The 11,849-nt window shown below is 43.0% G+C and overlaps 1 protein-coding gene across 5 annotated transcripts in view; it reads left to right on the top strand.

Annotated features, from left to right (window-relative positions):
* Positions 1 to 3,769: 3,769 nt before the first annotated feature.
* The window catches only part of Mllt10 (myeloid/lymphoid or mixed-lineage leukemia; translocated to, 10), a gene marked incomplete at its 5' end in the record, with an annotated part of 164,656 nt that continues 156,576 nt past the window's right edge, over positions 3,770 to 11,849 (top strand). For all 5 annotated transcript variants that reach the window (XM_013515402.1, XM_013515401.1, XM_013515400.1 and 2 more), the window contains 1 exon segment: positions 3,770 to 3,849. In XM_013515402.1, the coding sequence (XP_013370856.1) occupies positions 3,770 to 3,849 (80 nt within the window).

The following is an 11,849-nucleotide window of genomic DNA, read 5'->3' as shown; positions in this document are numbered from 1 at the left end:
CGGCCCCGCCCCCGCCGGTCCGGGCCGCTGTCGAGCCGCGTTGGTCCGCAGCGGGCAGGACGGGGTGCGGGCCGCGCTTGTAGGGGGAAGCGCGTGTGGCCCGGCTGTCACGTGACCCCGCGCGCCCTCTCAAGTGTCAATCGTCCCTGCTCTGCAGAGTTTCTCCGGCCGTGGGAGAACTGGGGGACTGCGGCCTGCGCCCCCCGCCCCGGATGGGTGGGTGGGCGCGGCAGCCGGAGCTTGCATCCCGCGTTCGAGGTTACGCCTGCCACAGGGGTGGGGGGAGCGCGGGGCCCACTCCCTCTCCTCGGTCTGCGCTTGTCTGCCGCAGTGGCTGGGGACTTCCTGTGGCTCGCTGTGCTAGGCTTGGGGGCTCCTTAGACTGGGGAGGGGATCCGGCTCTGCTGCGCCCAGGCTTTTTGGCTGACACCCTGCAGCTGCAGCCCACGCCGCCGACTAGGATCTTTCTGCGGAGTGGACGGCGCGTTGCCTGCCAGCGGGAGGGTCTGGGGCTCAGCTGCCCTGGGCTGATGGCGAAGGCTCTGCTTAGTGGTCGCATCGGGCCACGCCTCAGCCTGTGTGGCTGACGACGACGAGAGGAGGTGGTGGTGCTGCCAGGTGACTTGGGGAACTTGCTAGTTTATTTCTGGGTATTTCCAGTCGGTGAGTGATTTTGGATATTAAAAAAAAAATTGACACCAGTAAGATAATTTTTCTGGTTGTTGGAGTCTGACTTCTAACCAGTAAAACTGGTAAGGAGGGGAACAATTCTAGATCATTTTTTTGGTGGCCCTCCTTTCACTCTCGCTTCCCATTTCTGAACTTGGCATTGAATGTCACAGGTACTGTTTAGTAGTGTCGTGGGAGGGGCACTGTCAAGGAGAGAGAAATCTCAGAAGGAGTGGTCGGTGTAGTCTTTTTTTTTTTTTTTTTTTTGGTTTTTCTCTGGTACCGGGAACCGAACTCACAACCTTGCGCTTGCCAGGCAAGTGCTTTGCCACTGAGCTAAATCCCCAGCCCCATCAGTGTAGTCTTTAAAGTATGTTGTTTGGGCCCTGGGAAGGAATACTTGGGCAGCGGTGAATTCACCACAGTTGATTTTAAATTTCAGGAAAGGTCGCACACTTTTCAGAAGTGAAAACAGTGTGTCAAAACCGGACACTGGGTGCTGGGGATTTAGCTCATCGGCAAAGCGCCTGCCAGGCAAGCGCAAGGTCGTGAGTTCGATTCCTGGTACCGGAAGAAAAACAAACAAAAACAAAAAACAATAAAAACCAGACACTGATATTAAGAATTGGCATATAGTTTGTAGTACAGTGAGTGCCTTTTGGCATTTGTGGAGGCACTTTTACATAGGTTGTCAAATTTTAAGACAGTTCTGTTTTCCAATACTAAAAATGTTTATCTGAATCTTTTTTTGTTTTATTTGAGACTGCGTCTCCCTATGTAGTTCAGGCAGGCCTTGAATTCACTTTGTTGAACTAAACTTGCAGTGATTCTCCTGTCTTAGTCCCCCAAATGCTGAGATCACAGGTGTGCAACACCACACCTAGCTTGACTCTTGAATTTTCCTTTCTCTAAATTATTTCCAAGAAAACAATGTTTGGGCTCTCATGTTGTATTTCTTAGTTGATAAAACATTTTTATTCTTACTTACACATGTTTAAGGATTAGAAATTTAGTTTTTAGAGTTTTGAAAAGTTATGCTGGTTTTATTTGTTACTTCCTGATATTTAAGATGTGTTTACCAGTTGGGGTGGCACACTCCTGTAGTCCCAGCAGCTCTGAAGGCTGATGCAGGAGGATTGCAAGCTTGGGGCCAGCCTCGCCAATTTACTGAGACTCTCTCAAAGTGAGTGGGGATGTAGCTCTGTGAGAAGGCTTTCGGTTCAGTCCCTAGGACCTCAATTAAAAAAAGACTTTCAAGTTTTTGCTGAGCAAATTCATTGAAATGTCAGTTGAATGTGCTTTTAGATTTTTGAGAAAAATTGTAATTTTGAACTAATTAAATATGTTAAAAATCAACTTCTAAACAACAAAGCTGGATTTTTTTGCCTCTTTTTAAAGTTTTTTTTTTTTTTTTTTTTTTTTTTTTTTTTTTTTTTTCAGTACCGGGGATCAAACTCACAACCTTGTCTTTTTGAGACAGGGTCTCCCTATGCCACTCAGGCTGGCCTTGAGCTCACTTTGTAGCCCAAGCTGGTCTGGAACTCACAAGGATCCTCCTGCCTCAGCCTCCCAAGTGCTGGGATTACAGGTGTGTGCCACCACACCTGGCCTTTTTAAAGTTTTTTGAGGCAGGGTCTCACTATGTAATTAGGGCTGGGCTCAAACTTTCAGCAAACCTCCTGCCTCAGTCTCCGAAATGCTGGAATGACAGGTGTGCACGACCATGCCTGGAGAGGCTATGAATTAGACATGCGGTACAGACTCATACTTGTTGGAGCATTTGTGTTATAAAATATTTAGAAATAAAAACACTTGTTTTTCTTGTTTTGTAACAGCTTTCTTGAGAGAAAATTCCATCCCATACAGTACACCCACTTACAGTGTTACAACTGAGTGGGTTTTGTTTTATTCAGAGTTGTGCAGCCATTACCACAATCAGTTTCAGATCCTTTTCATCACTTTAACAAGAAACTTTGGATCCATTAGTGATTACTTCCCATTTCTACTCAACTTCTGCAGTTCTAGGCAACCAGTAATTTTTCTATTTGTGGGTTTGTCTATTTTATTTGTTTATTTATTTGAGAGAAGGTCTTGATATGCAGTTCAGGATGGCCTTGAGCTCACTTTGTAGCCCAGGCTGGCCTTGAACTTGCAACAGTCATCCTGCCTCAGCCTCCCGAGTACTGGGATTACAGGCGTATGCCACCATACCCGGCTGGGTTTATTTTATTTTATTTTATTTTATCTTATCTTATCTTATTTTATCTTATCTTTTTGAGACAGTGTCTCGCTATGCAGTTCAGGCTGGCCTTGAACTCACTTTGTATCCCAGGTCTCGAACTCAAAACGATCCTCCTGCCTCAGCCTCTGGAGTGGTGGGATTACAGGCGTGTGCCACCATGCTTAGCTAGGGTTTGTCTATTTTAGACATTCCATATAAATGGAAACATTTTATTTATTAATATCAGTCCCCCCCTTTTACTGAGGATTGAACATATCTGGCTTCTGTACAAAATAGTATGTGATTTGCTTCCCATTATAAATTAAAAAACGCTAGCCAGGTGTGGTGGTCCATGCCTGTAATCTCAGCACTGAGGAGGCTGAGGCAGTAGGGTCACCAGGAGTTCAAGGCCGGCCTGGGCTACATAGTCAGTTCAAAGACAACCTGAACTACATAGGGAGACCCTATCTCTCAAAAAAAAAAAAAAAAATTCCACCAGAAAATAGAAAAACTCTAGATTAAAAAAGTATTTCCAAAATTTAGACTTACTCAGATGAAATATACAAAAGGATTGAATGTAAAAATTATTTATATATTATTTTACCATTTAATCATCATAAATAAGTATGGGTTAGTTATGGAGGTACGTACCTGTAATCCTAGCATCTTGAAGGTTCACACAGGAGGATTTTGAGTTTGAGGCCAGCCTGGTGGAGACCCTGTCTAAAAAAAATTAAAAATGCTGTATAAAAATTAATTCTGTATGAAGCTGGTAGTTAACTTCAATAGTTTGAGGGGTAATCTGGGCTTAGAAAGGTTATTTGAAGTTTCCATAGTCCTTCAGATACTAACATTTTGTAACGTTTTGTTTCCCAACAGCTTGCTATGGCATTGTTCAAGTACCCACTGGACCCTGGTTTTGCCGGAAATGTGAATCTCAAGAGAGAGCAGCCAGAGTGGTAAGGACTGTTCATTGGAAACGTTAGCGTCTGAGTAGTTTAGGATGCCACACTCAGGTTGCAGTTTGAAAGGTTGTCAGTTTCTTGTTCAAATACTGTAATTTGAGAGAGAATTTGGGCGTAATATTGACTTGGGATTTTAAGCAAATTTTGTAAAATCTGGAAAACAGATCAAAGAAGAACACGTTGTAGGGTATTTTAAAACATAAAAATATGAAGTCATGTTCAGGTTTTATAACTAGGGCTATTCAGTTAAGAAAGCTTAAATTAAGATTTTAAGGATACATTATTTGATCATAGAATAGTAATAGCAAGATAAATAAGTTATACTGACATTTCTGTTGTTTTGTTTTGTGACAGTGTTTAGAACTCAGTGTGGTTTTGAACTCAGTGTGTAGCCCAGGCTGGCCTCAAACTCACAGCTGTCCTCCTGTCTCAGCTTCCCAAGTGCTGGGATTATAGGCATTCAGATTTTCAGACCTCCTGACTAAGCAACATAAAAATTTTCCTCTTTATCCCAGTGTGGTGGCACAGGCCTGTAATCCCAGCACTTGGGAGGCTGAGGCAGCAGGATTGTGAGTTCTCAGCCTGGCCTACATACATAGTTCAAGACCAGCCTGGACTATTTAGTAAAACACTGTCCTAAGGGGGAAAAAGAAGAAACCAGACTAGTAACTTTTCTGAACACTTTTGAAAACTTATGAATGAGGCAGGCTTTTTTTCCTTAGGGGCCAGAAGCATTTTTTTTTGTAGTTGAACTTTTGGAAATATCAAGAGAAAAAGATTGCATTTTTATTAGTTGTACAGAAGTATTACCATCGGCAGTGCACTTGTTCCTTTCTGTGTGGACTAGAGAATTTCACAGAATGCAGCTTTTTATCCTTAGCATATAACAAATAGTACTTTTTTGGTTTTGTATTTTGTTTTTTCTCTTGAGATGGGATCTTGCTTTGTAGTTCTGGCTGATGTTGAGCTCACTGTGTAGCTCAGGCTGGCTTTGAATTTGGGGCAATCCTCTTCCCTCAGCCTCCCAAGTGCTTGAGTTACAGGCATGTGCTACCATGCCTGCTAAATGCTGAAGTTTTTATTTTTGCCTGGATAGTTTTGGGTGAGTAGAAATTATGGCCCAGTAGTCTGTATAGGATTGTGAATCTGAGCGTATTCACAATCTGACCAGTGTTTTTGTAGCTCTCTTGATTTGTTTTGATTGTGGTAATGCATTATAGGAGAATTTCAGCTGTGTATTAAAGTAATGGGACTTGGCAAATAGAGGATGCATTCAATCATAAACATTGTAAGGATGCCTACATCTCTTTCTGACTTTCTCCTTCTTGCATGTTTTGGTTTGGAATAGATACTTCAGGCTTCGTATGTTTTAGATTTTCAGTAAACACTGATAATAAGGCTGTTCTGAGGACTGTCACCAGTAGATAAAGGTCAGAAAAGAGAAAGAAAATAGGAAGTGATGATTGGGGCGCAGCAGAGTACCTCAGATGCCACTTGTTGCCTGCTTGTTCCTTTATCCTCTCTGTGGACATGGTCAAGGTGTCAAGATGGGTAAGGTAGTTATCTTAAGATAAATTGGGAGGATGTTTTATTTCAGGTTCCTTTTGTGGTAGCTAGGCATGGTGGTGCATGCACACAGCAACCTTAGCACTCTTCTTGCCCACCCTGGGCAACTTAGTGAGACCCGGTCTCAAAAGAAAAAGGGCCGGGAAAGTAGCAATTCAGTGTGAATAGCATGGGTTTAATCTCTACTACTCCCCTTATGCCCTGCCACAAACAAAAAGAAATGTTATCTGCTTGTCTAATTTATTTTTTTGAGACAGAGTCTCCCTATGTTGCCCAGGCTGGCCTTGAACTTTATGCCTCAGCCCCAGCTGGGGCAGCTGTGCTCAGCTCTTCGTACAATGTTTTTTTTTTTTTTTTTTTTTTGCAGTACCAGGGATTGAATTTACAACCTTGTGCTTGCCAGGCAGGCACTTACGCCACTGAGCTATTTCCCCAGCCCGTTTTGTCTTTTTTTTTTAAGATAGGGTCTCACTGTGCAGTTCACTATGCACTTGAACTCACTTTGTAGCCCAGGCTGGTCTCGAACTTGCAACGATCCTCCTGCCTCAGCCTCCCGAGTGCTAGGATTACAGGTGTGCGCCACTGTACCCGGCTCCTTGTACAATTTTAATGAGATGAACAGAGGATATTTTAGATTATATACTTGATTATGAAACATTTTGCTGGTGGATTGTGCAGAAAATAAGATTCCCAGATGCCTACTAAGGATTTCTATTACAGGCCAGGGATTTAGCTTAGTGGCATAGGGCCTGCCTGGCAAGTGTGAGGTCCTGAGTTCAATTCCCCATACCCCCTCCTCACAAAAATAAGCACTTGTGTTAGTATTGGGCTGTAGCTCAGTGGTAGAGCCCTTGCTTATGTTTCTTTCCTAAAGCAGGCTAAAGCTGTAACATTTTCCTACTGCTCTACCTTTTAAAAAATTGCTATTCTTCCTGGTTTCTTAGGTCGTTAGGGGGTAAATCTGGTGGATGGAATTAAAACTAGTGTTTCAGGGAATCAGTGTAGGGTTGTACTGTTCTATAATTCTTGCTCAATGAAGACTGTGTTTGGTTTTTTTATTTTTGTTTTGGTCTTTTTTGAGACAGGGTCTCACTGTGTAGTTCAGGCTGGCCTTGAGCTTACTTTGTAGCCCAGACTGGTCTCAAACTCACAATGATCCTCTTGACTCAGCCTTCCAAGCGCTAGGATTACAGGCATGCACCACCACACCTGATTGTTAAGTCTTCCTTTTTAAGAAATAATCTTTTTTTTTTTTTTTTTTTTTTTTTTTAGGTTTTGGTTTTGGTTTTTTTCCGGTACTGGGAATTGAATTCACTACCTCGTGCTTGCCAGGCAGGCGCTGTGCCGCTGAGCTGAATCCCCAGCCCCCAAAATAATCATTTAAACAATTAAGTTGAAGTACTTTCTTACTCTCCCCTTTTGAGTTAACCATTACCCTTTTATTATCTGTTGGGACCAGGTATTTATTAACACCCCTGCTCCTCAGTGCCAAGTACATTTACAGTCTTCTGTGTTCTGCAGGAATGATATCATACTATATGTGTGTTCTGCAACTTGTATTCTAGCTCTGTTCTGACCTAGTTCATATTTTTTTGTTTTTTTTTTGTCTAATTTTTGTGATGCTGGAGGTGAAGCCTATGTTCTCGTACGTGCTAGGCAAGCACTGTGCTGCTGAGCTTTGTTAGCCCACCCTGTCTGGACTGGCTGTGCACTCCCTTGGTGCATCGTCCATGCTCTTGTCTTGAGCGGCCAGGAGGACTACAGGAATGTGTTGGTGTGCCATGTTTTTTTTTTTTTTTTTTTTTTTTTTTTTTTTGCAGTGCTGAGGATCAAACCCAGGGGCTGAGTGCTAGGTCTTCCATTGAGTTACACTCCCAGCCCCCATTTTTCTTTTTTCAGTACTGGGAATCGAACTCAGGACCTTGCACTTGCTAGGCAGGTGCTTATGCCACTGAGCTATGTCCTCAGCCCTCCGTTTTTCTTATTTTTATTTTTTTTGTGTGTATATTTTTATGTGATAAAGTTATGTAGGTCTTTTTTAAAGTCTTTTTTTGAGACAAGGTATTGCTATGCAGTTCAAGCTGGCCTTGAATTCACTTTGTAGCCCAGGTTGGCCTCAGACTCAAAGCAAATCATCCTGCCTCAGCCTCCTGAGTGCTGGAATTACAGGCTTGTACCACTATATCTGGCTGTCTTTTATGTCTAAGTATTTCCTTATTTTCCTCTGGCCTAGCCCATTTAAATTCTATCAGAGTAGCTATTTACTTAGGATTTGTATTTTGTTCTTTTTTTTTTTTTTTTTGAGACAGAGTCTCTATGGAGTTCAGACTGGCCTTGAGCTCACTTTGAAGCTGGTCTCAAACTCGCAAGGATCCCCCTGCCTCAGCCTCCCAAGTGCTGGGATTACAGGTGTGCGCCACCACGCCTGGCTATTTTTATTTATTTATTTTTTATTTTTTTGTTCTTTTTCTGGTACTGGGGATTGAACTCACGACCTTGCACTTGCTAGGCAGGCGCTGTGCCGCTGAGCTAAACCCCCAGCCCCCTTTTTTTGTTTTTGAATACCAGGAATTGAACTCGGGACCTCTCCCTTGCCAGGTAGGCACTGTGCTGCTGAGCTGTATCCTTGGCCCCTCGATTTTATTCTTTATGTCTTCAAGTCTATTAAGTTTTCTTTTGTTTTTTTTTGGAGGAGAGGTGGGTTCTGGCATTTGAACACAGGGCTTCACACTGAGCTATATCCAAGCTCTTTTTTTGTCTTTTTGAGACAGGATTTCACTATGCAGTTCAGACTTGCCTTGAACTCACTTTGTAGCCCAGGCTGGCCTCAGACTCGCAGTGATCCTCTTGCTTCAGTCTTCCAAGTGCTTGGATTACAGGTGTGTGCCACCATGTCTAGCCCCAAGCTCTTTTTTAAAATTTTTACTGATTTTTGTTTTTTTGGGACAGGGTCCCACTATGTAGTCCAGGCTGACCTCCAATTAGATTTATTTGTTTATATATTTTTTAAATGAGACAGGATCTGGCTAAGTCACTAAATTGCCCAGGCTGAGGTTGAATTGTGTCAGTCTCCTGAGTAGCTAGGATTACAGGTGTGTGTTGCTCTTCCTTGCTATTTGAAAACTTAGCAATACTTACTTTATTTTTTATTTATTTTTTGTCTTTTTGAGACGGGGTCTCGCTGTGCAATTCAGGTTGGCCGTGAGCTCACTTTGTAGGCCCAGGCTGGCCTTGAACTCGCAATGATCCTCCTGCCTCAGCCTCCCAAGTGCTGGGATTACAGGTGTGCACCACCGTGCCCCGCTAAGCAGGAAATTTTAAATGGGGTAGTCAAGCAAGTCATCATGGAGGTGATGATAGCAAGGATTTGAAATTAAGGTAATAAGGCACACTCCAGGCAACGAGAACATCAAGTGCACAGTTCCAGAGATTGGATTGTGCTTGCTTCCACTCAGGAGTTATTTTTGTTTTTTTTTTTTTGTCTTTTTGAGACAGGGTCTTGCTGTGCAGTTCAGGCTGGCATTGAGCTCACTTTGTAGCCCAGGCTGGTCTCGAACTCACAATGATCCTCCTGCCTCAGCCTGCCAAGTACTGGGATTACAGGCGTGCGCCACCATGCCTGGCCAACTCAGGAGTTAGAAGGAAGCTAGTGTGGCTGGAGTGAGGAAGAAGTTCTGAAGATGAGGTCTAGCCTATGGGATGAACTTCTCTCTTTTTCAGTATTTCTACTCCCCTCATGGTAGGAAGCCCTTGCTGTCATGAACCTTACTGAAAACTAGTGGTGTGAGCAAGGCGACCATAAAGGTAAGCCCAGAAAAAGCGAGGAAGCTGCCTTTGAGCTGCGGTGCAGTGTAAGGAAGGGCTGTTGCCATTTGAACTGGACTTGGGGACACAGTAGTTTTGCAGGCAGAGGATTAGGTATGCCTAGGAGTGTTCGGCACACAGCAGAAGCCAGCAAATCCAAAGAGAGTAACTACATGGATCAAGGGGAGCCACGGGAGAAGCTGTGACCGGTAAGGACATGGAGAGAGGTGGCAGGAAGCCTAATTCAGGGCGTGTTTGCAAATGCTCGCAGGAGACAGCAGTGATTCTTATTTCAAAGCTGCTTAGAGATTTTCAAATTCTATCACTCGTTAACTCTGGCAGATGTCTTCATATGCTTTGTAATTTAGGAGTAAGCTAATCTTCGTTAGACTCTTACTCCTCTACCATGGGTAGTGAAGACTTTGCTGTGGGGAATGTTTTAAATTTGTCCTTTATTTAAAAATTGTGTTTGGTTGCTAATAAAGAAAAAGTTATATTGGCTTTTACAAATTATGAGGTTAGTTTATTTAAAATGAGTTGAGAAAGGCATTTTAAAGCTCTGAGGACAACTCTGTGTAGTTATGGTAAATTAGGCTTTGGTCTTCTATACTGTTATTAGCATGCTTTTTCTTTGTTGTTGTTTTTGGTAATACTGGGAATTGAACCCCAGGGCCTTCATACTGAGATACACCTTGTACTCTTTTTTCCTGTTTCTTTTTTTGGAACTGGTGATGGAACTCAGGACCTCACACTTGCCAGGCAGGTACCCTGCCGCTGAGCTACACCCCCGGCCCTCCTTTCTTACTTTGAGACAGAGTCTTGCTGATCTGCCCAGCCTAGGCTCGGAATTGTGATCCTCCTCCCTCAGCCCCTAGAGGGTCAGGATTAAGGTTTGGGGCTCTGTGCCTGAGTGGTTTGTTTTTATTTTCAGAGTTGTTCAGTGCTCCGAGGGTGGTGATTGGAAATGCAGTCACTGTGACTGTGGAAGGAAGTCGTAGGTGGAAAGTAGAAGGGACTAATGGTCCCCTCCCAACTGAGTTGTGCTCTTTTTAAAATATGAGACAGGGTCTTGCTCTGTTGTCCATGATTATCCTGAACTCCTTGGTTCAGTTGATCCTACTGCCTTATCCTGCCGGATAGCTGGGACTACTGGTGTACATCACTGCACCTGGCTTGCAGTATGTTATACTCTTTAAAAATTATTTATTTATTTTATTTATTTTGGTTTTTGTACTGGGAATCTAACTTGGGACCTTGAGCTTGCCAGTCAGGTACTTGTGCTACTAAGCTATATTCTCTGCCCTTATTTTAGTTTTTGGAGACAGGATCTTGCTATGTAGTTCAGGCTAGCCTTGAACTCACCAGGCAGCCCCGGCTGGCCTCAGATTTGTGGTGATCTACCTCAGCCTCCCAATTATTGGGTTTACAGATGTGTGCCACTGTACCTTGTAGCCTTATTTAATTTTTGAGGTAAGATCTCACTCTAGTTGTAGGCTGGCCTTAATTTACTATGTACCCAGGCTAGCCTCAAACTGATCCTCCTGCTTCAGCCTCCGAAGTGCTAGGATTATAGGTGTGCACCACTGTGCCTGGCTCAATCTGTTACAGTTCACATCAGTTCTGAGGTTTAATTCTTTGTCTTTTTTTTTTTTTTTTTTTTGGTTTTGGTTTTTTTCCTACTGGGAATTGAATTCATGACCTTGCGCTTGCCGTTCAGGCACTGTGCCGCTGAGCTAAATCCCCAGCCCCTTGTCTTTTTTTTTGAGATAAGGTTTTGCTATGTTGAGCTCATGATCCCTTGTTCCTTAACCTCCTCAGTAGCTGAAGTTGCATCTAAGGCCACTAGGACTGGCTGGTTTCTGTTTTTTTTTGTATGTGCTTGTTCTCTTGGGATGTAGTATTTTTATTTTTTTTATTTTTTATTTGTTTGGTTTTTGGTTTTTTTCCGGTACCGGGAATCGAACTCACGACATCACGCTTGCCAGGCAAGCGCTGTGCCGCTGATCTAAATCCCCAGCCCCTGGGATGTAGTATTTTTTTAAAGCCCAGGTTGTTTCTGACGCTTCATAGTGGTGAGTACTTTGAGTATACTCTCTTACTCATTATACTGGGCATATGGTGGTCCTCTTGATTTGTTTTTGTGTTTTTGTTGTTGTTTTTCTTCTGGTACCAGGAATCAAACTCATGACCTTGCACTTGCCAGGCAGGTACTTTGCCATTGAGGTAAATCCCCAGCCCCTGGTCCTCTTGATTTGATAACTTATGGTAGGGAACATGAGTTCAGACCAGGGAAAATACTTTTGAATTATTTTTTCAATAATTTCCTTAGTTCTATATTCATCATTTGCTTTTTCTGTGTGTTTTCAAGTTCTTTTTGGTATTGGGGGTTGAACCCAGGGCTTTTGAACTGAGTTCAGTCCCCAGCTTTTATTTTGAGACTAGTGTCTCCCTAATGTGTCCGGGCTGCCCTTGAATTTGTGATCCTCTTGATTCTGCCCTCCCTGAGTGCTGAGATTATGGGCATGTGCGATCAGTTCATCTTAATTTGGATGTTGGACCCTGAGAATTGACTTAATTGTATCTATGTATGTATATGTATATATATATATATATTTTTTTTGTTG

This window comes from Chinchilla lanigera, unplaced genomic scaffold, assembly GCF_000276665.1.
Source record: "Chinchilla lanigera isolate Chin_1 unplaced genomic scaffold, ChiLan1.0 scaffold00028, whole genome shotgun sequence".
Lineage (NCBI taxonomy): Eukaryota > Metazoa > Chordata > Mammalia > Rodentia > Chinchillidae > Chinchilla > Chinchilla lanigera.
Note: the sequence above shows the minus strand (reverse complement) of the source record. Positions and strands in the feature narration are given on the sequence as shown.